General features: G+C 43.8%; 1 protein-coding gene across 1 annotated transcript; it reads left to right on the forward strand.

Annotated features, from left to right (window-relative positions):
* The first annotated feature begins 1,155 nt into the window (after positions 1–1,155).
* Positions 1,156–22,309, forward strand: HEXB (hexosaminidase subunit beta). The gene is made up of 14 exons (XM_069881139.1): positions 1,156–1,453; positions 1,565–1,719; positions 5,717–5,782; positions 6,118–6,164; positions 6,379–6,489; positions 8,794–8,895; positions 10,198–10,327; positions 12,051–12,231; positions 13,267–13,353; positions 13,935–14,007; positions 14,527–14,701; positions 15,516–15,606; positions 15,807–15,911; positions 22,001–22,309. Exons 1-14 carry the CDS (start codon positions 1,164–1,166, stop codon positions 22,062–22,064), a joined length of 1,677 nt encoding a protein of 558 aa, XP_069737240.1. The 5' UTR covers positions 1,156–1,163; the 3' UTR covers positions 22,065–22,309.
* Positions 22,310–22,333: the final 24 nt, after the last annotated feature.

The following is a 22,333-nucleotide window of genomic DNA, read 5'->3' on the forward strand; positions in this document are numbered from 1 at the left end:
AATGGTGCAGTTGCCACACCAGAAAGATGGAATGTCATCCAGTGGGACCTGGACAAGCTGCAGAAGTGGGCCTGTGTGGACATCATGAGGTTCAACAAGGCCAAGTGCAAGGTCCTACACCTGAGACAGGGAAATCATAGAATCATAGAATCACTAGGTTGGAAAGCACTCACTGGATCATTGAGTCAAATCATTCCCATCAATCACTATACCATGTCCCTCAGCACCTCATCCACCCATCTTTTAAACACCTCCAGGGAAGGTGACTCAACCACCTCCCTGGGCAGCCTGTTCCAGTGCCCAATGACCCTTTCCATGAAATATTTTTCTCTGATGTCAAACCTGAACCTCCCTTGGCAGAGCTTGAGGCCATTGTCCCTTGTCCAATTTCAGTATAGGACAGGGGATGATGTGGGGGAAAGCAGAACTACAGAGAAGGACTTGGGGGTGTGGGTTGATTAAAAGCTCAACGGGAGCTGTCAATGTGCGCTCCCAGCCTGGAAGGCCAACTGTATCCTGGGCTGCATCAAAAGAAGCGTTGCCAGCAGGTCAAGGGAGGTGATTCTGCCCCTCTTTTCCTCTCGTGCAACCTCATCTGGAGCACTGGGTCAGGTTCTGGAATCCTCAACACAAGAAGGATATGCAGCTGTTGGAACGGGTCCAGAGAAGGGCTGCAAAGATGATCAGAGGGCTGGAGCACCTCCCATACGAGGACAGGCTGAGAGAGTTGGGTTTGTTCAGCCTGGAGAAGGCTCGGAGGAGACCTTATAGCGACCTTTCAGTACCTGAAGGAGCTACAAGAAAGCTGGGGAGGAACTGTTTACAAAGGCTTGTGGTGATAGGACGAGGGGCTATGGGTATAAACTGGAGAGGGGTGGATTTAGATTAGACATTAGGAAGAATTTCTTCACTATAAGAGTGGTGAGGCCCTGGCACGGGTGGCCCGGAGAAGCTGTGGCTGCCCCGTCTCTGGAGGTGTTCAAGGCCGGGCTGGAGGGGCCCTTGAGCAGCCTGGGCTGGTGGGAGGAGTCCCTGCTCGTGGAAGGGGGTTTGGAGCCGGACGATCTTTAAGCCCCTCCCACGCGGCGCCTCCCTCCGCACGAGCCGCCCCTGGGCGGGCCGGGCGGCACCCTGCTCTCGCCGGGAGCGGGCGGCGCGGGGCGATGGGCAGAGCGATGGGACTGGCGGGGCTGCTGCTGGCCGTGCTGCTTGTCCCCGCCGTGCTGGTGAGCACGGGCCTGTACGGCGGCGGCGCCCCGCGGGGCGAGGCCGCGGCGGACGGCTGGGAGCCGGCCTGGGGCGCCGCCGCCGAGGGTTCGCCGTGGCCGCTGCCGCAGCGGCTCCGCGCGTCCCGCCGCCGCCTCCTGCTGGCGCCCGGCCGCTTCCAAGTGGTGCACGGCGCGGGCTCCTCGGCGGGGCCGGGCTGCGCGCTGCTGCAGGACGCCTTCCGCAGGTGCGGGGCGCGGGGCGGGGCTGGGGGGCGGCTGCTGGGGGGGGGGGGGGGCTTGGGGGAGGGGGTGCGGTGCGGTCTCTGCGGTCTCAGCCTACCCCGTGCTCCCCGCAGGTACTACGGGTACATGTTCGGGCGGTCCTGGCCGCCGCGGAGCCCCCGCCCGCTGGGCGCCCGCGCGGAGCCGGAGCTGCTGGAGCTGCAGGTGGTGATCGAGTCCGCGGACCCCGGCTGCCAGAGCTTCCCGCACCTCGGTTCCAGCGAAGCCTGTAAGCGCCGCGCCTTTCCCGGTTCACTGCCCAGGGCAGCACTTGCCAGGCTTTTTTTCCTTTTCTGGGGAGCTGGTAGCCGTAGGCTCGCCGGGAGCGTTCCGCAGCGGCCAGGGGACGGTTGCGGGCCTGCGCGCCCCGGGAAGCGTCAGCCCCGTGTGAGCCGCAGAGCTGCTGGGACGCGTGCGATCTCCGCGGCTCAGGGAGCGTCCGCACCGGCACTTGCTGCTGGCCGCGCCGCTAATTGCCGCTGAGAACCAGAGGAAAGGTGCTGCCCGGTGCCCGTCGTGTGCTGTGCCCTGGTCTGTGGTACGTCCTTGCGCACAGGGCAGGGTGTTGGGTAAAGGCTGGCTTTGCTTATTTGTCCAGTTTCCTTAGGAACAACTGCATTTCAATCGAAGTTGCCTGCACTGGCTTATGTACGTGGAGTTTCTGTTTTTCCTGGACATCTGATAACCTTGTTGGTTATCTTCGCAACCTCATGAGGTTCAACAACGCCAAGTGCAAGGTCTTACTCCCAGGGCGTGGCAGTCCACGGTTTCAGTGCAGACTTGGGGATGATGTCGTTGAGAGCAGACCCACAGAGAAGGATTTGAGGGTGCTGGTCAATGAGAAGGTCTACATGAGCCAGCAATGTGCGCTCCCAGCCCAGAAGGCCAACATATTGTGGGCTGCATCATAAGAAATGTGGCCAGCAGGTCAAGGGAGGTGATTCTGCCCCTCTGTTCCTCTCTTGTGAAACTTCATCTGGAGTATTGTGTCCAGTTCTGGAATCCTCAACATAAGAAGGATATGGAGCTGTTGGAATGGGTCCAGAGGAGGGCTACAAGGACGATCAGAGGGCTGGAGCACCTTCCATGTGAGAACAGACTGAGAGAGTTGGAACTGTTCAGCGTGGAGAGGAGAAGGCTCCAAGGAGACCTTATAGTGGCTATCCAGTACGTGGAAGGAGACTACATGAAAGCTGGGGAGGGACTATTCGCAAAGGCTTGTGGTGATAGGACTGGGGGTAATGGGTATAAACTGGAGAGGGGCAGATTTAGATTAGATGTTAAGAAGAATTTCTTCACAATGGGAGTGGTGAGGGACTGGCACAGGTTGCTCAGGGAAGCTGTGACTGCCCCATCCCTGGAGGTGTTCAAGGCCAGGTTGGATGCGGCCTTGGGCAGCCTAGTCTAGTTGTAGGTTGCAGGGACTGCCCATGGCAAGGGGGTTGGGACTGGATGATCTTTAAGGTCCCTTCCAACCCAAACTATTCTATTATCTTGCAGTATTGTAAATTCACTTTTCCTCTATCAACACATGAAGGAAAGGATTTAGGAGCATATGGTTTACCGTGAGGGTGGTGAGGTACTGGAATGGGTTGACCAGAGAAGTCATGTATGCCCAGCCTCTGGGAGTGTTCAAGGCCAGGTTGGATGAGGCTTTAAGCAACCTGATCTAGCGGAAGGTGTCCCTGACCATGGCAGGGAAGTTGGAACTAGATGATCTGTACTCGGCACTGGTGAGACCGCTCCTTGAATCCTGTGTTCAGTTCTAGGCCCCTTACCACAAGAAGGATGTTGAGGCTTTGGAGCGAGTCCAGAGAAGAGCAACAAAGCTGGTGAAGGGGCTGGAGAACAGCCCTTATGAGGAACGGCTGAGAGAGCTGGGATTAGAGAAGAGGAGGCTGAGGGGAGACCTCATTCCTCTCTATAACTACCTGAAAGGAGGTTGTAGAGAGGAGGGAGCTGGCCTCTTCTCCCAAGTGACAGAGGACAGGAAAAGGGGGAATGGCCTCAAGCTCCGTCAGTGGAGGTTTAGGCTGGACATTAGGAAAAAATTTTTCACTGAAAGGGTCATTGGGCACTGGAACAGGCTGCCCAGGGAGATGGTTGAGTCACCTTCCCTGGAGGTGTTTAAGGAACGGGTGGATGAGGTGCTGAGAGGCATGGTTTAGTATTTGATAGGAATGGTTGGACTTGTTGATCCGGTGGGTCTCTTCCAACCTGGTTATTCTATGATTCTATGATCTTTAAGGTCTCTTTAAGGTTCCTTCTAACCTAAGACATTCTATGGTTTGTTCTACTTCTTTAGTTCTGTGACTGAAGTCCAGAGTGGTGAGGTACTCCAGAATGAAGTCCTAATCACCAGAGAAGTTTCTTAACAGAAATAAGGATGAGTCGATAGTATTGGGTTTTGTCTGGGCAGATTAGCACAGAATTCAGCATCCTCAATTCGTCTGTTCTGTTTTGACTGCTGATGTGATTTTTATGTGCAGGTTTATCATGCATTACAAAGCAAATGAGTTATAGCAGGAAAACTGCTACTGCTTTAGAATTTTTATGTCACTGTTGAGTTGTTATGCTGCTTTACTACTAGCTGAACTTTGAACTGGTTTGTGAACTTAAGATTTTAACCAAAGCTAGTTCCTGACTTCTGTCAGGAAATCTGCCAAATCATGTGATTTTTAGGTTGCAGTCTTCAGAGCAGTCAGTTTTTCCCTCTGTTGTAGGACAGGAGTTTCCTGTTCCAAATAACTTGAGGTTTACCTCATGTAGTAATCTGAACTCTCCAGACTTCAGTAAGGTTTTAGTTTTCTACTTTTAATGGGATAGTTTTTTGAGGGAAAAAATGATGAAATACGCAGTTATTAGTCACGTGCTGAACTGAGCATTGTGGCCTCTCTTCTTAACAGAGATGGTATGGATCAGTCACTGACTGTCATACAGCAAGACTATTGGATGTGTAATCAAAGTATTGCTTATCTGCCCTTCTCCTTGCTGGGTTTTGGCCTACTTGTGTAAAAGGTTCCAAATAACCCTACAGATCTTGTTTTTCTGCATTCATTTGAGGTGTGATATATGTTCAGAAAAAAAGCCTGCTGTCTCAGAAGTAAATCCCTGACTGAAGTAGGTTTACCACAGAAAGACATGTAGTGATTGTAGTCGTCATCTTAGTTTTGTTTCTTAGCCAGAACTTGCAGTATATGTAATCTGTGTTTAGATTAAAAATGGAAGTTTGAGGTACTTGCTTCGTGTCCCTGAATAGCTTTTCCTTGGTAGCTTGAACAAATGTTTGAACTGTATAACATACCACCTATCATTCTTTCATGCTGAGGCAGATCCAATACATTGTTATATAGCAATTAGCCCCTGTGATTTTTTCCTCTGCTTCTTTAAATGTGCCACTCTGCTCAGTTTATTATTGCATTTATGTTTAAATAATACTATAAATCTATACATTTATAGATATAGTGTATTTTTATACATATATATGCATGTGATTTTTTTAAAATAACATATTTGAAAGGTGTTTCTTTCTTCACTAGAGTTTACTGAATCACCTTAAAGGGTAAACCAAAATTATTTTAGCTTTTTTTTCAGTCCTTTGTGTTGTATTTCAATACTGAAACTTAACAGAGGGTTGCTATGGGTTCCTTTAGATACCATTCTTCATTTTACTTGCCTTACTTCATTTCACTGCCCCCCATACACATGCTCATTAAGTGGTGTAGTGTGATTTTTATTTTTTCACTATTGTAATTAGACCTTTATAGTAAGCACCTAATAATTATTTTGTACAAGTTATGTCTCTAAAAAAAAAGTGTAAGTATAATCTACATAAAAGGAGAACTAGAATTTTGCTGTTAGCTCTGGCTTAGTTACCCAGCCCTTATTACTTATGCCTTGAAAAAAAAACCAAACCACTATCTGATGTGTTTTAAATCAGTTGGGTTAAACTTGGCTGGAACTCTGGGCCGTACACAATATTTAACATTGCCATTATTAAGCACCGTATTTGTTTTATCATCTTGATTATTAACTGTTGGCTTTCTGCATTATTTCAGGAGCACGTAAATAAAAAACAGCTGCAGGATATCACTGTTAAATGCAGCATTAGTTAGAATTTAAAAAGAGAGAGACATGGCACTTGAAAAATTTCTTTAAGGCCTGTTAGCCTTATCCTATCAATCCATGCTTCCTTGAGGAATAACTCTTTTTTTCCTTTTCTTTAGATCACTTAACCATAGCTGAGCCTGTGGCTGTACTGAAAGCAGATGAGGTGTGGGGTGCTTTAAGAGGTAAGCTGGTACTTTTCCTATGGAGCTATTTGTTCTGGGCTGATACAGACTAAGAACTAGCTGACTGCTGAGCCTTGTCCTCATTCAGTCCTTCATGGGAAATGAGCTTGAGCATAGAGGCAGAGCATAATGGAGATCTTGAATGGTTTTCTCTTCAGAACTTAACTGTGGTACTTGAGCAATTAAGGAAACTATGCTAAAGAGAAAGAAGCTCCTACAAAGCATTCTTTCTATCTGTGTGAATGCCTGTAAGTAGGTATGATCCTGTTTTTAACTAAACCTTGAAAGGGCAAGCACTAGGTTGTACTCCAAATCCTTTTCTGCTTTTTTCCCAGGTTTGGAAACCTTCAGTCAGTTGGTTCATGAAGATGACTACGGAAGCGTAAGTATAGCTGTTAACTAAAACCACTTTTCTGGTAACAGAAAACCACCTCATTTATTAGATACTCTTCTAGAAACAGCAGATGTACTAGTTTCATTAAGTAATTTTTTCAGAGGATAATCCTTGGAAAGCTGTTACCAAACTGAAAAGTATATCCTGTTCAAAATTATAAATATAAAGTGGGGATTCTAATTTTTAAATCTTGTTCTCGTAGTTTCTTGTCAATGAATCTGAAATAGACGACTTCCCAAGATTTGCCCATAGAGGAATCTTACTAGACACTTCAAGGCATTATTTACCACTGAAATCTATTCTTACAAACCTGGTAAGTGGACAGTTTTGTATCACTAAGAATGGAGGGGTTTTGTTGCTGTGTTTTGCCCTCTGAAGTAGGTAGCAACTGGAGCTGGTATGAAAGGAGAATCTGCTTTCTTTTGCTGACATCTAAAAGGACAGAGTGAACTTTTCTAAGTGAAGGTCAGAACATACACTGAAGAGGAATTGAGTGGGCAGACCCAGTGAACACTGCATCTGTAAAGGAGGTTGGGCTTTGTAGTTCCTTGGGATTTCTGTATATTCTGTTGCTTAAGCCAGCTCACATGTTTCTTGGAAGGATGTTTTGAGACATCTGACTGTCACCAGCCGGTATAGGGGAGACCTTGCAAGCCCTGGGTTCAGTGCCAGTGGTTGCAGGAAAATTTGAGTCTTTTTCAGTAACCAGGCTTTGGTAGTCCTTTCTTAGGCTGGTAAGAGAAAGCCAGTAATTTAGTAGTACAGAGCAAGGGGGCAAATGGTAAACATTCACTGGAAGCTCCTGATTTTTTTTCAAAAAGAAAAAAACCTCACACAAACAATGGCCAAACAAACAAGTAAAACTTTCTCCCAAAAGCTTAAGTAAGCACTCTTACTACTGCCTTGATGGAGAGGTGATGAAAAGTTGACCAAAGCTGTGAGTCTTCCTGTTTTGTCATCTCGTTTCCTGCTGTTGCAGAAATCTCTTGTAGTAGGGCTTGCTGGTGGGTTGAAATGGAGGAGCCATTGAGTGGAAAAACATGCAGTTCCCTGTCTTGTCTTGGCCTTGCTTTTGCAGCATGAGATAGTGTTAGAAATGTGCATTGCATGTCACAGAACTTTGCAGAGCATGCTTAAGATAGGCAGCAAGAGAGTACAGGTAAAACCAGTCTTCATTTCTGAAGTCGTTCTTGAACAGTGCTCAGAACTTGCACGTCCATGGATATTTACCAGTTATATTTACCTTTAAGATCTGTCCACATTCAGCAAGTAGAGTTTATGTAGTCTTTGATTTACAGCTGAGGGTGATTCAAAGACTGAAGTAGTTATTTGTGTCAGTATTTGTTGTGTTTCCTGAAGAGACAGCGATGTCCAAGAAGTAATTTGACTTTTCAGACTTTCATTTTTGATCATCTTTATGCTTCTGTAACTGTTGCTATTCTGTGTTCTTTCCTTAAATTATGTCTGTGGCTCTAATACTTTCCTAGAGCTACATTTTGACGTTTTGCTGGTTTAAGAACAAGTGCACTTTTCCTCTCACCTTTGTGCCTTGTTGAATCCAGGCTGACCTAATAAAAAGTAGCAATAATCTCTTCACTGAAGTGTGGTACCTAGATGCTTACGGCAGCAGTTCAAGTGAATTTCTTGTTTGCGTTTAGCTGCTAGACTGTATTTTCAGGAAGGGCATTGTCCCTGAGGAAGGATTGTCTGAGGTGAACTTCAGGAGGTACAATTTTCTGTGTGGAAAGATGGTATTTGACAGACATGCAGGAAGACGTGGGAATTGAAACTTCTGCTGTCTAATAAAAGAGATAATTTTGGGGAATGGACAAGGTATAAATCTTCCTTTACATTTGGTGGGAGTTCCTGAAGAGATTTTGTCATTTCTTTAAAGGAGTTTGATGAAAAAGGAAAGGGGGGAAAGGTGGAAATAATTGCGATGTGGCAAGGGACTGGAAGCAACTGTATTGAAATTACTCAATCCTGAACAATTTAGAGAATACTTACTCCATCTGCACACAGCATACAACGCTTCTAGTGACTCTAACAAACTTGCGTTACTCCAGGTATGTGTGTAAAGGTCCATCTAGAGTGATAATTCTAAAATGAGTGTGTTAACTTTTATCTTGATTATCTTCAAGTTCAAAAAAGGGAGGTATTGAGATTGTCATGACTGAAAGCAAAAAGGGAACACTATCTTCTGTGGTGAAAATGTGTGATTTACTTCACATACATTTGAAACAGATTCTGCAGAAGTCACTAGCAAGTAGGTATTTACTAAACAGTAGGATGCCCTTTCATGCTGATTAGTTTTCAAGAAATTTGTAAGCATTTGTAAAAGTTCTCTGTCTACCAGCCAGTGTAGCATGACCAGATTGAAGCCTCGTTGACAGGAGTGGTGCAAATAGATGGCAGACAAATGGAGCAGTAGTACAAACAGGCTGGTGCGTTTAGGTGTATTCTAGGATTTGGTGAGGTACACTTTTTCTCTGGGTCTTTTTTTTTTTTCAGTTATGCAGGATATACTGGGACAAGACCACCTTCTTCCACCTTCTTTGCATAGGTTTTCTTTGAGTGTTAAGTGCTTAACTAGACTGTTTTCCATTATTTGTTACAGGATGCCATGGCTTTTAACAAGTTCAATGTTTTCCACTGGCATATAGTAGATGATCAGTCATTCCCATACCAGAGTATTTTTTTCCCTGAGTTAAGTGATAAGGTGAGTAAACATCATTGGAGCAGGGTGGGAGGGCAGAAGTCTAGCACACACATTGTTAAAATAAAATGCAGAGCCTACCGATGGTTAAATACATCTGCCTTGGGTGACTGTGAAACAGTACCAAAGAAACCAGTACATCCACATTTAGGATTCTGCCTGGTTGTTTATGTGGACCATATTCAAGTCCAGTAGGGAGAGGTTGTTTTCTAAAACAGATACAGTGCAATGTGTCTCTTAGTTCCTGATTCACAACAGATTTTACTAATTAATGAAAGCCATCATGAGATTCTTGCTCAGTCATGGTACAGTAGTAGCCAAATGAAGCATGAATAGTTAGGTAGACTGAGCTTAAGCACAAGATTTGTGATTCTTTTTTAAAATGCTTGCTAGAATACAACCCTCATGAAAATTATGTAGGCAATGCTTGAGCAAATGCTGTGGAGGATTTTTGTAATTAAAAAAATTTAGATATTGAGTAGTCCAGCCAGATTATTTTTCCTACTAATGGTGGTGGAGTTCTGTCGTGTTCCCCACTGACAGCTGGAAAGGGAGATGGCCTTTGTCTCAATAGCCAACTTTTTGAAAGTCTTGTTGTTTACCATTGTCTTTTTAGAGTAACTTAGCTGTAGAAACAATTTCAAGATAAATAGAAGCTTAAGGTGCTGTTAATCATGATGCTTTTTGGCAAGCATCTGTTTCACTATACTGTAGCAATCTGGGTAATTTGTCACAATTGTTTGCCCTATAGAGGTGGAATCAAGTTCAGTATCACAAAAAAACATGACCTGATATTAAATAGGGCATTGTATCAAAACTGACAAGCAGAGGTGGTGGAAGAAGACAACATTTTTTCTGACTTGGCAGAATTTTTCCATTAGTCTTGCATGTCATGTAACAAGAGCCCTGTGTTTCAGAACTAGCGATGCAGAGGTAGAGGGGAAAGCTAACTTAGTTCTGTACAGAAGAATTGAAAAATGTGTGTCTCAGAAATCTAATGGAGTAGAAACTAGTTCTCTCATTTCTTCAATAACTGTGAGCTCATGAGTAAAGCATGGTCTCTTTAGGTGATGTGTCTTAGCATGGAAAAAAGGGGTTAATTTTTGTGGTGGTGGATTTTTTCTTTCTCTTACTAGTCAGCCTAAAAATTCTGTCAGTGCAGTTGCATGTGTAATAGACTAGAAAGGGCTAACTTGTAAAACTGCTCTCCAGTCTAAATTATGACACCCCAATTATTTCATCCCAATTTTTTGGTCAGCTGGTATAATGTTTTGTAAACTGTCTCTAAATGTGAATATTTTACAGGGAGCATACTCCTATAAGCACGTCTATACTCCTGATGATGTCCGCCTGGTGATTGAGTATGCCCGGTTAAGAGGCATTAGAGTTATTCCAGAGTTTGACACCCCAGGGCACACAGAGTCTTGGGGAAAAGGTATGCCCAAAAAAATCTTGGTGGTTAAAAGGTTGTGGTAAGTAGAATGTAGCAAGCAAATGAACTTGTTCAGAAGCACTTCAAAGTGCTTTGAAAGATGCTTGTTAAGAGTTAAGTAAGGGGCAGACTCAGTGACAGTTGTGACCTTTTATATGTTGGAGGAACTAAACTGCACGTAGAAGGTTGACACTTCCTGTTCTGGGTGCGTGTGTGCAAAAGCGCAGATAGGTTCTGTCTGCCTTAGGCTTCATGCTATTGTTATCCCCCAGACAGTGGCTAGAAATGGTGAGTTGCTCTCTCTAGAGTAGAGATTTCTGCTTTGGGAGATACTTTCAAAGTGGTCCGTGTTTCATTCTGTTGGTAAAGTGGAAACCTGCCAGTGTATGAAACACAGCAAAGTTGGATTCTTCTTCACACGGTCTTCTCAGCTGCAGAGTAATAGCTCTCTTGGTAGAGAGTGCTGGAATCTGGAGAGTGGTGGTGTTTACATGTACTCAAGGACCAGGGAAACCTGTGCCTTAATTCAAGGTGCGCTGACTGTGATTTCACTGCAATTAATGTGAAAATGTTTTGGCCAAGCTGGAAATAGTAAAGATTTTTCTGGTGCTTCATACCTTTAATTCTAGCCATGGGCCAAGTCTACTGTTCATCCTATGTAGATGTGACTGTAATGCTGGAAGGTGCCTCAGGCCCTTTCTCACCAATTTAAAATTAGAAAAGGAACAAGGCAAAAACTAAATTTGCTCAACAGTTTTTCTGAATCCTTCATCTCATGTGGTCTTTGCTGTTACAGAACACTAATAAAAACCAGTGGCTTGCCAGGTGATATGTGAGGTGGTCTGCATTCATATTAAAAGCAAGGTTCAGCTTCCTTGCCTAAAATCAAGGGTTCCTCATGCCTTCCTATATAAGATTTTTATTTTTTTTTAATGTGGTGCACAGGAGCCGGTCCTGGCTTTGCCAATGAAGCAGGGTAGCTATGCTTGGTTTGCATTCAAATTTAAAATATTGGAAAGAAGTCTTAAGGTGTGGGAGGAGTGTAGTTGAAGCAATCTACCTCTAGGACTCTGTTTTCTAGAGAAGTGTGCTTGAAGTAGGAAACATACAGCCAGAGGATGCTGGTGGTGCTGCTGCAACCACAATTTACTAACTGCATGTAATAACTTTTTCTAATTTTGTTATGGTGGCTCATGTTATTTCAGATTATCTTGACTCAAGAACCAGTGCTTAGCCTAGGCAGACATCATAAGTTCCTTTCTTATGTAAAGGTGAATTCTTAGCAGACTGAAGTAGGACGTCTGCCATGAGCCATATACTACCCACACTGCTTAGGTGTTAGCAAAGCAGAGTAATAAAAAGAGAAAAGAGGACTCTGGAGCACACTCATTATATTTGACTTCCTTCTGATTGGCTTCCTTCCTAAATCCATTGAAGCTTTTTTATTCAAGTAGTTATCCAGAAGCTGTTTTCTAGGTATGTTTTCACGTTCCATCAATTAGTGTGTGTTAAATCATAAATGTAAAAGTCAGCCCTGACTTCCAGCTAGAGGGTTCTCCAACCTTGTGCAAGTTTTTTTATTTCATCCTATTTAGTTACACTTATAATAGGTGAGCATTTAAGTCATTAATATTAACCTTTTTAATATGGGTATCTGTGTCTTCCTGCTAGCTAAGTTAGCTAACCAACATGGAACTGAATATCTTCTATTACTTGTTTCTGTTAGGTCAAAAAGATCTCCTCACCCCTTGTTACAGTGGAGAAGAGCCAACTGGGTCCTTTGGACCTGTAAATCCCATTTTGAATACAACTTATGAATTCATGACTAAATTCTTCAAAGAGATCAGCAGTGTATTTCCAGATGCATACATTCATTTGGGAGGAGATGAAGTGAGCTTCGATTGTTGGTATGGTGACAGCTGAAGGAATAAATACCTAGTGCCTCTTAAACTTGCCTTCATCCATCAGTTATGGAACTCACTTGCCTGAGACAGTTTTCACCCAAAGATCTTCGCTTCCATTTCTCTTAACTGTTTGCAGGCCAAGCATTGTGATCCTCCACGAGCAAGTGATGTTGCACAGAATTTTGCTTTGACTAGTAGTTTCAGTGCTCTAAAGGATTTCTTTATGAAAATTAACCTGGCAGGAAGGAGCATTAATATGGTAGAAAAGTACTGTGTAAGATTAACATTTAAATGCTTTGTGTTTAAAAAGCAGTTCTTTCCATTGAGCTCTGCCTTCCAGAGAATCTGCTAACATTACAGTATTGACTCATGTGACCTTGCATAAAAAATATATGGCATGTATTAATAGAGTTTTTCAGTTGGTTGTGGATTCTGAATATTTTGGAATCTGTCTGCTGGAGTAACTGGTAATACAGAACTTGGAGCAGATCTAATTGGATGAGCGTTCAAATTGATCTAGTTAGTATTTGTGCATTCTCTTGAAACATCAAATCTGAGGAATCAGGACATTCTTTCATTTTTAAAAAGAAAGAAAATTTCTAATAAATGCTTTATAAAAAGAGCTTTGGTCTCTGTTGGGGTATTTTTCAAAATGCTTTTTGTCACTCCTGCAGATGGTCTGGTAGTATGGCTGCTCAGTTTCCAGACCTGCTGGTGACCTTCCCACAAAGTTGCAGAAAAGCTAGGAAATCCAGAGCTCCTAAGAGCTTGAGGCAGCCTGCCAGAGGCAGCTTCGGAACAGATTCTGCAGTAGTTCTGCCAGACAAGTAGGACTATTGGCTTTATTTCAAATCAGGATTAAACTGTTTCAAAATACCTAAATCATGCTAGCCTGCTGCTTCTGCCCTGTTGTGCCTTCCAGGGGCATCAGCTATGTGCTGTATGTAGGTTGAGATAGTTGGGAAATCTGGTTTAAAACAAAATTATTCTTTTCTCTTTTTTTTCAACTTTTTGTTTTTATTATTACTATTACTTAAGGAAATCTAACCCTGAAGTGAGAGAGTTCATGCGGAAGCAAGGATTTGGCATTGACTACGCTAAACTGGAATCTTACTATGTTCAGAAGTACGTTTTTTTTTGGTTTTTTAATTCTTTCTTGGCTTTTGACAGACACTGTCTGAGGGTGGTGTTGAGGTGCAGATAATGAAACTGATTTAGGTTACTTTGTATTGTTTTCAAGAACTGCCTTATACTGGAGACTACTCACTTTAATACACTAAATGTAATGTTTACAGCTTTGAAATGTGGTACAGGACAAGGACATGTAGGCTGGTTCTGCATGTACTCTGAATGTATTTGGTGTCTTAAACTAGCTAGAATGCTGTCATGTCAATGCACAGGCTGGGAGGAAGAGTATTAAGGTTTCTGCAGCCATTTGTTTCTCTCATTCTTAAATAACATAGATTTAGACACCCGTATGAGTTGCTAGTAATTCTGAACACATCAGTTTGTGTTACTGCATGTGCATATCCTTATCATGGGAAAACATCCACTTGGAGGCAGAGTGCTGAAGACCAAAACCAGATAAACCTGGTTCTTCTTGGTCATCTGTGCAGTGCTGGGAAGGGCGTAATGTGCCTTAGGGTGGAAAAACCTGTACTGATCTCATTGAAGTTTCCAAACATGATCTTATTTCTAAATTCTAGGATTTTGGACATTGTTTCCTCCTATAACAAAGGATACATAGTCTGGCAAGAAGTGTTTGATAACAAAGCGCAGGTAAGATGGGAAAATAAATAGGATACTTTTGCCTAACAGTAATGTGAGAGGCTTACAAAGTAGACTATTAAGTAGTTACGGTTCTGTCTCTTCAGAGTTAAAGGAAGCCTGCTAACTATGGCAAATTCCTCCAGGTGTGGGGCCTGTCTTGAAATTGATTTACATCGATCACCAACACATAACTGTTCATCTCTTCTAGTAACACCAGGTGCACAGCTTTTCAGAGCCGGTCATATGACTAGTGTATGTTGGAACCTTCTTGAGGTTAATTGTCTGTAGTATAACCTAGGCTTCACTTTAGTGTAAACTCTGTTTAAAGCCAGCGAAGAGCTAATGAGATTTATGTTCAAGGGGAAGAAATGACAAAGTAGCTCCAAAATTTTACTGTTCAGAACAAAATACCAAGCTTTGAAAGCAATCTCTTTTCCTGATAACAGCAATTAGGATTGTCTTTAATGTTTGGGGTTTTTTTCTTTTTATGGGATGGGTTATTGATTGTTTTGTTTTTTCTCCTTTCAGCTGAAATCAGACACTGTGGTTCAGGTGTGGATGGCAAACAATTATGCTCATGAACTAAGCAGGGTCACTGCAGCTGGGCTCACTGCTATCCTGGCAGCACCCTGGTACTTAGACTACATTAGTTATGGGCAAGACTGGAAGAAATACTACAGTGTTGAACCGCTTGACTTCCCTGGTTTGTAACTTCTTTATACACATGCTCTGCACATGAAAGTCTGGGTAAAAGTAAAGTGTAAATGGAAAGAATAAGGGTTTTTAGAGTGGTCATGCACTCACTCACTAGAGATATGCTCTAATCAAAGGACTTCAATGACAGCTGCAGCTCTGGAAAATTCTCAGATCAAAAAAAAAAAGGCAACTTTCCACTTGTAGGGTAAAGTGTTACCTCGCTCAAGTATCTGGCATCAGTGCCTGTGTGAGACAGGATGCTGGAAATAAGTGGACAGATGCATCGTTTATTAGGGGCAGAGTTGTGCAAAATGGCTGTTATTAGATATCAAATTCATATGTTAGCAAGCTTCTAGAGCATTAATACTGCTGTAGAAAAAGACATGTTCTCTCCCTCTGGCTACAGCCGATACAAACATCTTATGTTTTCCTTGAGATTTTCTGTTTGTTCAAGGTGGTTCCAAGAGCTGACTAGGGAGAACACTTGGCTTCGCAGTTTTTTGAAGGAATATTCTGTGTGTGATATAATGAACAGTTTCAATCAGGGCTGAAATCTCTGAAAAATGTCAGAAGGCTGAGGAATGTCTTCAGAGGATAGAGGTAAATCCTTTCTGACTGAGAAGGGAAATAGATTCTCTAGGCAAATGGCCTGGTGGTTCTCACGTTCAGTAACAAGACTGCTAAAGATTAAGTTAGTGCTCAGGACAGATATTTTGTGTTAAAACGAACAACTGAACATCGTTCCTCAGTACTGGAAAATTAAATTGTTGATATATGCCCATCTTCTGGGAAAACAAATTCTAACTTTGTTTTCAATTCAGGATCTGAAAAACAGAAAAAGCTTCTAATAGGTGGAGAAGCCTGCCTGTGGGGTGAATTTGTGGATGCAACTAACCTCACACCAAGATTATGGTATGAACTGCTTTATCGTTAGATTTTAGGAGCCTTGATTAATCCAACAGGACTGTATGTTAGTGGTAACAATGCTCTGTCCTGAGCCTGAGTAGCTGTAATATTTGATACTTCTGGGTATATAAGACCTGGTATTAAAAATGTTAATCCTTTCTTGGTTCAAGACCATACCTACGCTAAAACTTAGTATATCTTTAAAGGCCACGAGCAAGTGCTGTAGGAGAAAGACTCTGGAGCGGCAAGAATGTGACCAACTTGCAGGATGCCTATCAAAGACTGACTAATCATCGATGCCGCATGCTCCGGTAAGATTAATAGCTATAATAAGGCTTGGTTCTCCTGCTTTATAACTAATGGAGTTTAGCTGCTCTGGGTGCTGCAGCAACCAAGATGGATGTAGCTACCCAGACAGAGCCTCGGTGGGCACATGCAGCTAGCCAGACCTTGGGCTGCAGGCGGTGCCCTCCTCCCACACTGACTCACGCCACCTGTACTGACTTCACTCGTGGAAGCTGTGCTCACGTGGGGGAACTCCTCCGCTTGGTGGCAGAGCTGAGGGAGGAGGTAGCTAGACTAAGGACTATCAGGGAGTGTGAGGGGGAAACAGATCAGTGGAGCAGCGCCCTCTCACAAACTCAGCAGGCTGCTGGAGCTAGTGCGACTGTGTACTATCTGTCTGCCAACAGCAAGATTGAGAGGAAAAAAGATGGGGAATGGCAGCAAGTTCCTGCGTGGCGCAGGAAGCCTGTTGTCCCTGTTCAGACAACAAACCCCCAGATTCCCTTGCAGAATAAATACGAAGCACTGCAAGTGGAATCCATCCCCGCAGTCAAAGAGGACGGCTCCCACAACCTAGAAACATTCCCTAGGCTGCACCATCCGCAAATGACCATCAAAACTTCCTCTGAGAAAAAGAAGAGGAGAGTGATTCTTTTGGGGGATTCCCTTCTAAAGGGAACAGAGGGATCTATCTCCAGACCAGACCCACTCCACAGGGAGGTCTGCTGCTTACCTGGGGCATCAGTGAAGGATGTCACTAGAAAACTTCCTTCCTTGGTGAAAGAGACAGATTATTACCCTCTGCTAGTATTTCAAATTGGCAACAATGACACACAGCACTGGAAACTGAGGGCAATTAAGAAGGACTTCAGGCCTCTGGGGAAAGCAATGGGACGCAAGTAGTGTTTAGCCCCATTCCAACACTAAGGAATGAAGAGCAAGAAATCAAAAAGAATCATTTGATTAATACCTGGCTCTGAACCTGGTGTGAGGAGGTGTGGGTTCTTTGATCATGGACTGGCCCACGTACCTCCAGGCTTCCTTACTAGGGGTAGGGCACACATGTCTCCTGGGGGTACTAAAGTCCTCACTAAAAATCTGGCAGGGCTCATAAATAGAGCTTTAAAGTAGATGTGAAGGGGAAGGGGGACAAAGCCAGGCTAGTCAGAAGTGAGCCTGGAAGTGAACTCCGGTGCCTGAGAGATGGTGTGCTGGCAAGGACCACCAGTATAACACCACAGAGTGAGTGGGGGCGAGCACATCTGGTGACAGAAAGGATGAAACCGGCACTGATGGGTTAGATATTCCAAGGACCAGTCAATTGGGAATGAACATTATTCCCTTTATGAGAGCTGAGGGTTCAGCCCAGCTGAAGTGCATTTACACCAATGCACACAGCATGGGCAATAAGCAGGAGGAACTGGAAGTTATTGTAGGGCAAGGAGACTACAACATAGTTGCCATCACGGAAACGTGGTGGGACGACTTGTGTAACTGGAGTGCAGTTATGGTGGGGTATAAACTCTTCAGGTGGGTGAGGAAGTGTAGGAGAGGTGGTGGGGTTGCCCTCTGTGTAAGAGAACTTTGATATCCTCAAGCTCGATTACAGTGATGACGGGATCGAGTGCCTGTGGGTTAAAATCAGAGGAGCCCACAAGAAGGCAGATATTGTGATGGGAGTCTGTTATAGATCACCCAGCCAAGAAGAAGCAGCTGATGAGCTCTTCTATAAACAAATGGGAGTAGTCTCAAGATCACTAGCTCTTGTCCTCGTGGGAGACTTCCGTCTTCCGGATGTCTGCTGGAAGTACAATACAGCAGAAAGGAAGCAGTCTAGGAGGTTCCTGGAGTGCATGGAAGACAACTCCCTCACACAACTGGTGAGTGAGCCAACAAGGGAAGGTGCTCTCCTGGACCTGCTGTTTGTGAACAGAGAAGGCCTTGTGGGGGATGTTGGAGGACGCCTGGGACAAAGCGATGGTAGAATTTTCAGTTCTAGGTGAGGTGAGGAGGGGGATTAGCAGAACAGTCACATTAAACTTCCAGAGGGCAGACTCTGAACTGTTCAGAAAGCTGGTTGGCAAAGTCCCATGGGAGACAGTCCCTAAGGGCAAGGGAGCCCACAAGGGCTGGGTGCTCTTCAAAAAGGAAATCCTAGCAGCTCAGGAGCAAGCCGTCGCCGTGTTGCAGAAAAGGAGCTGGTGGGGAAAAAAAACAGCTTGGTTGAGTAGGGAGATCTTGAGGGACATCAAAAAGAAGAGGAGTGTCTATGAAGTTTGGAAGAAGGGACAGGCATCTTGGGTGGACGACAGGGAGGAAGTGAGGTTCTGCAGAGAAAAAATCAGGGGGGCTAAAGCCCAACTAGAGCTCAGATTGGCCAAGTCAGTGAAAGGTAACAAAAAATCTTTCTATAAATACATTAACAATAAAAAGAGGACTAGGGAGAATATATGATCCCTATTGGGTGCAGAAGGAACAACAGTTGACAGGAGATGAGGAAAAGGCTGAGGTTCCTTCTTTGAAATGCCTTCTTTGCTGTTTGTACGTAATGGTAGGGAAAGTTGTTCCCTGTGTTTACACCCAGGAGTTAGAGGAGCAGAAAAAAGTTCCCATGATCCAAGAGGAGGTGGTTGGAGATTTGCTTGCCCAGCTAGACACTCAGAAGTCTATGGGATCCACCCAAGAGTATTGAGGGAGCTGGCAGATGTGCTGGCCAAACCCCTTTCCATCATCTTCCAACAGTCCTGGTTGACTGGGGAAGTTCCACTGGACTGGAGGCTGGCTGATGTGCCCTTCTACAGGAAGGGTTGCAGGGAGGATCCAGGGAACTACAGGCCTGTCAGTCTGACCTCAGTGCCAGGGAAAGTCATGGAACAGGTGATCTTGAGTGCGATCATGAAGCACATGCAAGAGAACCGGGTGATCAGGCCCAGTCAACATGGGTTCACAAAAGGCAGGTCTTGCCAAACTAACCTGATCGCCTTCTATGACAAAGTGACTCAACTACTGGACGAGGGAAAGGCTGTGGAATTATCTTCTTGGACTTCAGTAAAGCCTTTGACACAGTTTCTCACAGCATTCTGCTTAGGAAACTGTCAGCCTCTGGCCTGGACAGGCGCACACTCTCCTGGGTGGAAAACTGGTTGGATGGCCGGGCCCAGAGAATGGTGGTAAATGGAGTTAACTCCAGCTGGAGGCCAGTGACAAGTGGGATTCCCCAGGGCTCAGCGCTGGGTCCAGCCCTGTTCAGTGTCCTTATCAATGACCTGGATGAGGGAATTGAATGCACCCTAAGTAAGTTTGCAGACGACACGAAGCTGGGTGGAAGTGTTGATCTGCTGGAGGGTAGGGAGGCTCTGCAAAGGGATCTGAACAGGCTGGACCACTGGGCTGAGACCAATGGCATGAGGTTTAACAAGGCCAAGTGCCGGGTCCTGCACTTGGGGCACAACAACCCCATGCAGTGCTACAGACTGGGAGTGGTCACTGGCACTGGAACAGGCTGCCTGGGGAGGTGATTGAGTCACCATCCCTGGACGTACTTAAAAGATGGGTGGATGAGGTGCTGAGGGGCGTGGTTTCTTGGTTGATATGAATGATTGGACTCAATGGTCCTGTGGGTCTTTTCCAAACCAGTGATTCTCTGAGTTCAAGTACAGGCCTGAACTGCTGGCCTGGAAGCAAAGGGAGGAGAGCTAGGAGCCTAATCTGGCTGTATACATGTCATCCATTGTGGATTTGTATCCACAGAAGAGGAAAACCAGATACGTTAAGACAAGAGTTCTAGACAGTTTTGCAACTAACATTTTCAGACTTCATTAACTTTCTTCAGAAAAATACTTGAACTCAGCTATGTGTTCCTTTCCACTAAAGAAAAAAACAACACTATGACTAATTTATTTCAGACATAAAGGATATTAAAGGGTATGTGGGAGGAGTACACAGACAGGAGAAAAAGAAGGCTTGTAAAAAAAAGTTGATTTTTAGGGCTTAAGTCCAAGTTTGACTCTATTTGTAAAAGTACACAGAGTGCCTTTTAGGTTTTCCCAAATGCTGCTGCAAACTTGGACAGAGCTAGAATGCAATATGCCACTTAAGTTCTCTGCAAAAGTTTATGACAAGTCATTAAAAATCCCAACAATATGAAGAAGTATTTCAAGGTAGATACAAATCAGCTCTCTAGAGAACAAGATACAATGGCAGCACTTAAAATTCAAGCATTCTGCTCATGTTCCTGTAAATGTGTGAGCATGACTCTCTGTCAGAGCTACTGACTTCTACCTTACAGTATAAACTAGCTCTTTAATTAATCAAATTAAGAGTGTCTGAGCGGGTTTATTTCAAGCTGGCTTAAATTAGTGCTGTAGAAAAGCAGCTGCCTGTCAATTATGTTATCTCCCTCAGTCATAAGAAAAATAGATACATTAAGAGAAAGTTAATAAATGCATGTTAAAAACGGAATTGAAGGGCTTTAGAAACTTAAATCCTACCTCACAACAGGATGGTGCATCTCTTGATGGGTCTTGAAGACTTTACACTGACATAAAGTGCACAGTGAAGCGTGCAGTGACTGTTACTTCTAGGATTAGGGTTTTACAGTGAACTAAGCCATGCTATTCCTGGATCTAGTTAACAGCTGCTGCATCTCCATCTTTTTCCTTAATGCTGGCACTTGTATTGCTGTACAGGGAGCTGATCCAGACAAGTGCAGCCGCTCTGGTAGTGCTAGCATGAGAGATGCAGAATGCAGGGTCAGAGTAAAGACTGCTTCCTCTACCTGTTGCACACTTGCTCCTTAAACTACTTTCTGGTGCTAAAACTGCTTTGCCAGCACATAAACTTCTGGTGAACAATTCCTGTTATAAACAGACTACATTAATAAAAGGCTGTGTCCTCCTGAAAGTGCTTCCTTTTATATAGGCTTTGAACCAGAAAAATCCTGGAGAAACCATTCATACATCTTTCATGCCCACAGGGCTATCTTAGCATTGTGAAAACTCAAAAGCTGATTTAATAAGTCAGGCTCTTGCCAAGTCTTAGAGCGTGGGCAAAGGACTGTGCCCCTACCAGCACGGTACATACACACCATGGCAGCGGTAACAGGCCAAGGAACCTTTCCAAGAGGAACAAACAGCTCTAGCATGCTCTGCAGCTGGATGCTAGGGAATGAGTAGGGAGAACTTTGTAACAGCTAGATCGTGGTCACTGGAAGAACAGTAGCTCTGCCTATCCAAGGCCAAGGCCACTGCTGTTTAAACGGTACCATGAAAGCAGGTAGTAGGTATTCAGACCTAAACTCAGCTTCCTGTGGGATACTGCAGTGCAAATTGCAGAGAAATAGTGATGGGACAAGGGAAATGAGCATGTGTCTGTAGATTCCAGAGACCGAGACAACAAACTCATCTTTTACTGAGAGCAGGTCTTGCTTAGGGGCAAGCAATAGTTTGGCTGAGCTACTTCATTATTCAGTTTCTTCCACTGCAGCTTTTATGTGCAATTTAAACATGAGTATATATTATTCTACAAATCATTGCAGCAGTACTATCTAGCTCTTAAATATCCAAGAAGCAGAGTTTTGACACCTACTTTGACTGAAACATCTATTTATACTATCTTACTGCACAGTCATAAGCTACTGGGGTTTGGCTTTAAAGCCACACGAGAACAGAATAATTTAGGATAGTGTAGCTGCAAAAAATACTGCGTTGACTACAACTGGCTCCTGTCCAAAATGAATGGAAATTACATAATTAGATCTGCATATGAATAAAATATTGGGGTTGAAGGAAGTGTGCAAATGTCAACTGATACGTATTTTCCTCATGTCTTCTATAAAAGCAATAGCAATAGTTTTTGCAGAACATGAAGAATTTAAACTTTTTGACCTGTTCTCTAATATCCTGGTAAGTTTGATTGAAGCAGAGAACTGTACTTCACTGAAGTACAATCTACTGTAGAATAGAGCCTTTGTCATTCCTTAAAATAGGCCATCTGTTATTCTTGGAAGTAGTTTTGCTTACACAAAGATTAAAATATAGTGCCAGTATCTCTCTTCCTGCCTATTATCAAAACTGGCTGATTGTGTAATCATATACATTCCATTTTATTTCAACAGCCGTGGCATAGCAGCTGAACCGGTGTTTGTTGGATATTGCCCCCATGAAGCAAGAGGGGAATAACTGCTGCAAAGACTTCTAGTCAATAACCTCAAGTGCCTCTTGGGTATGAATATATGAACGTGCAGTTTTATATTTGAACCAAAACTTAAAATCATCACTTCTAAAATAAAGTTGTTTGACATTTTTGGTGAAGTAAAACTGATGTTTTTTAGCTTTCATTAGAAATGAGGACTCTTCTCTGTGAAATCCAGAAACCTGATGCCGTACAATTACTAATTCCAGTTTCCTTACATTCTAAATTTGAGGGAAAATAAAACTAAGACACTGTT

Source organism: Phaenicophaeus curvirostris, chromosome Z (assembly GCF_032191515.1).
Source record: "Phaenicophaeus curvirostris isolate KB17595 chromosome Z, BPBGC_Pcur_1.0, whole genome shotgun sequence".
NCBI lineage: Eukaryota > Metazoa > Chordata > Aves > Cuculiformes > Cuculidae > Phaenicophaeus > Phaenicophaeus curvirostris.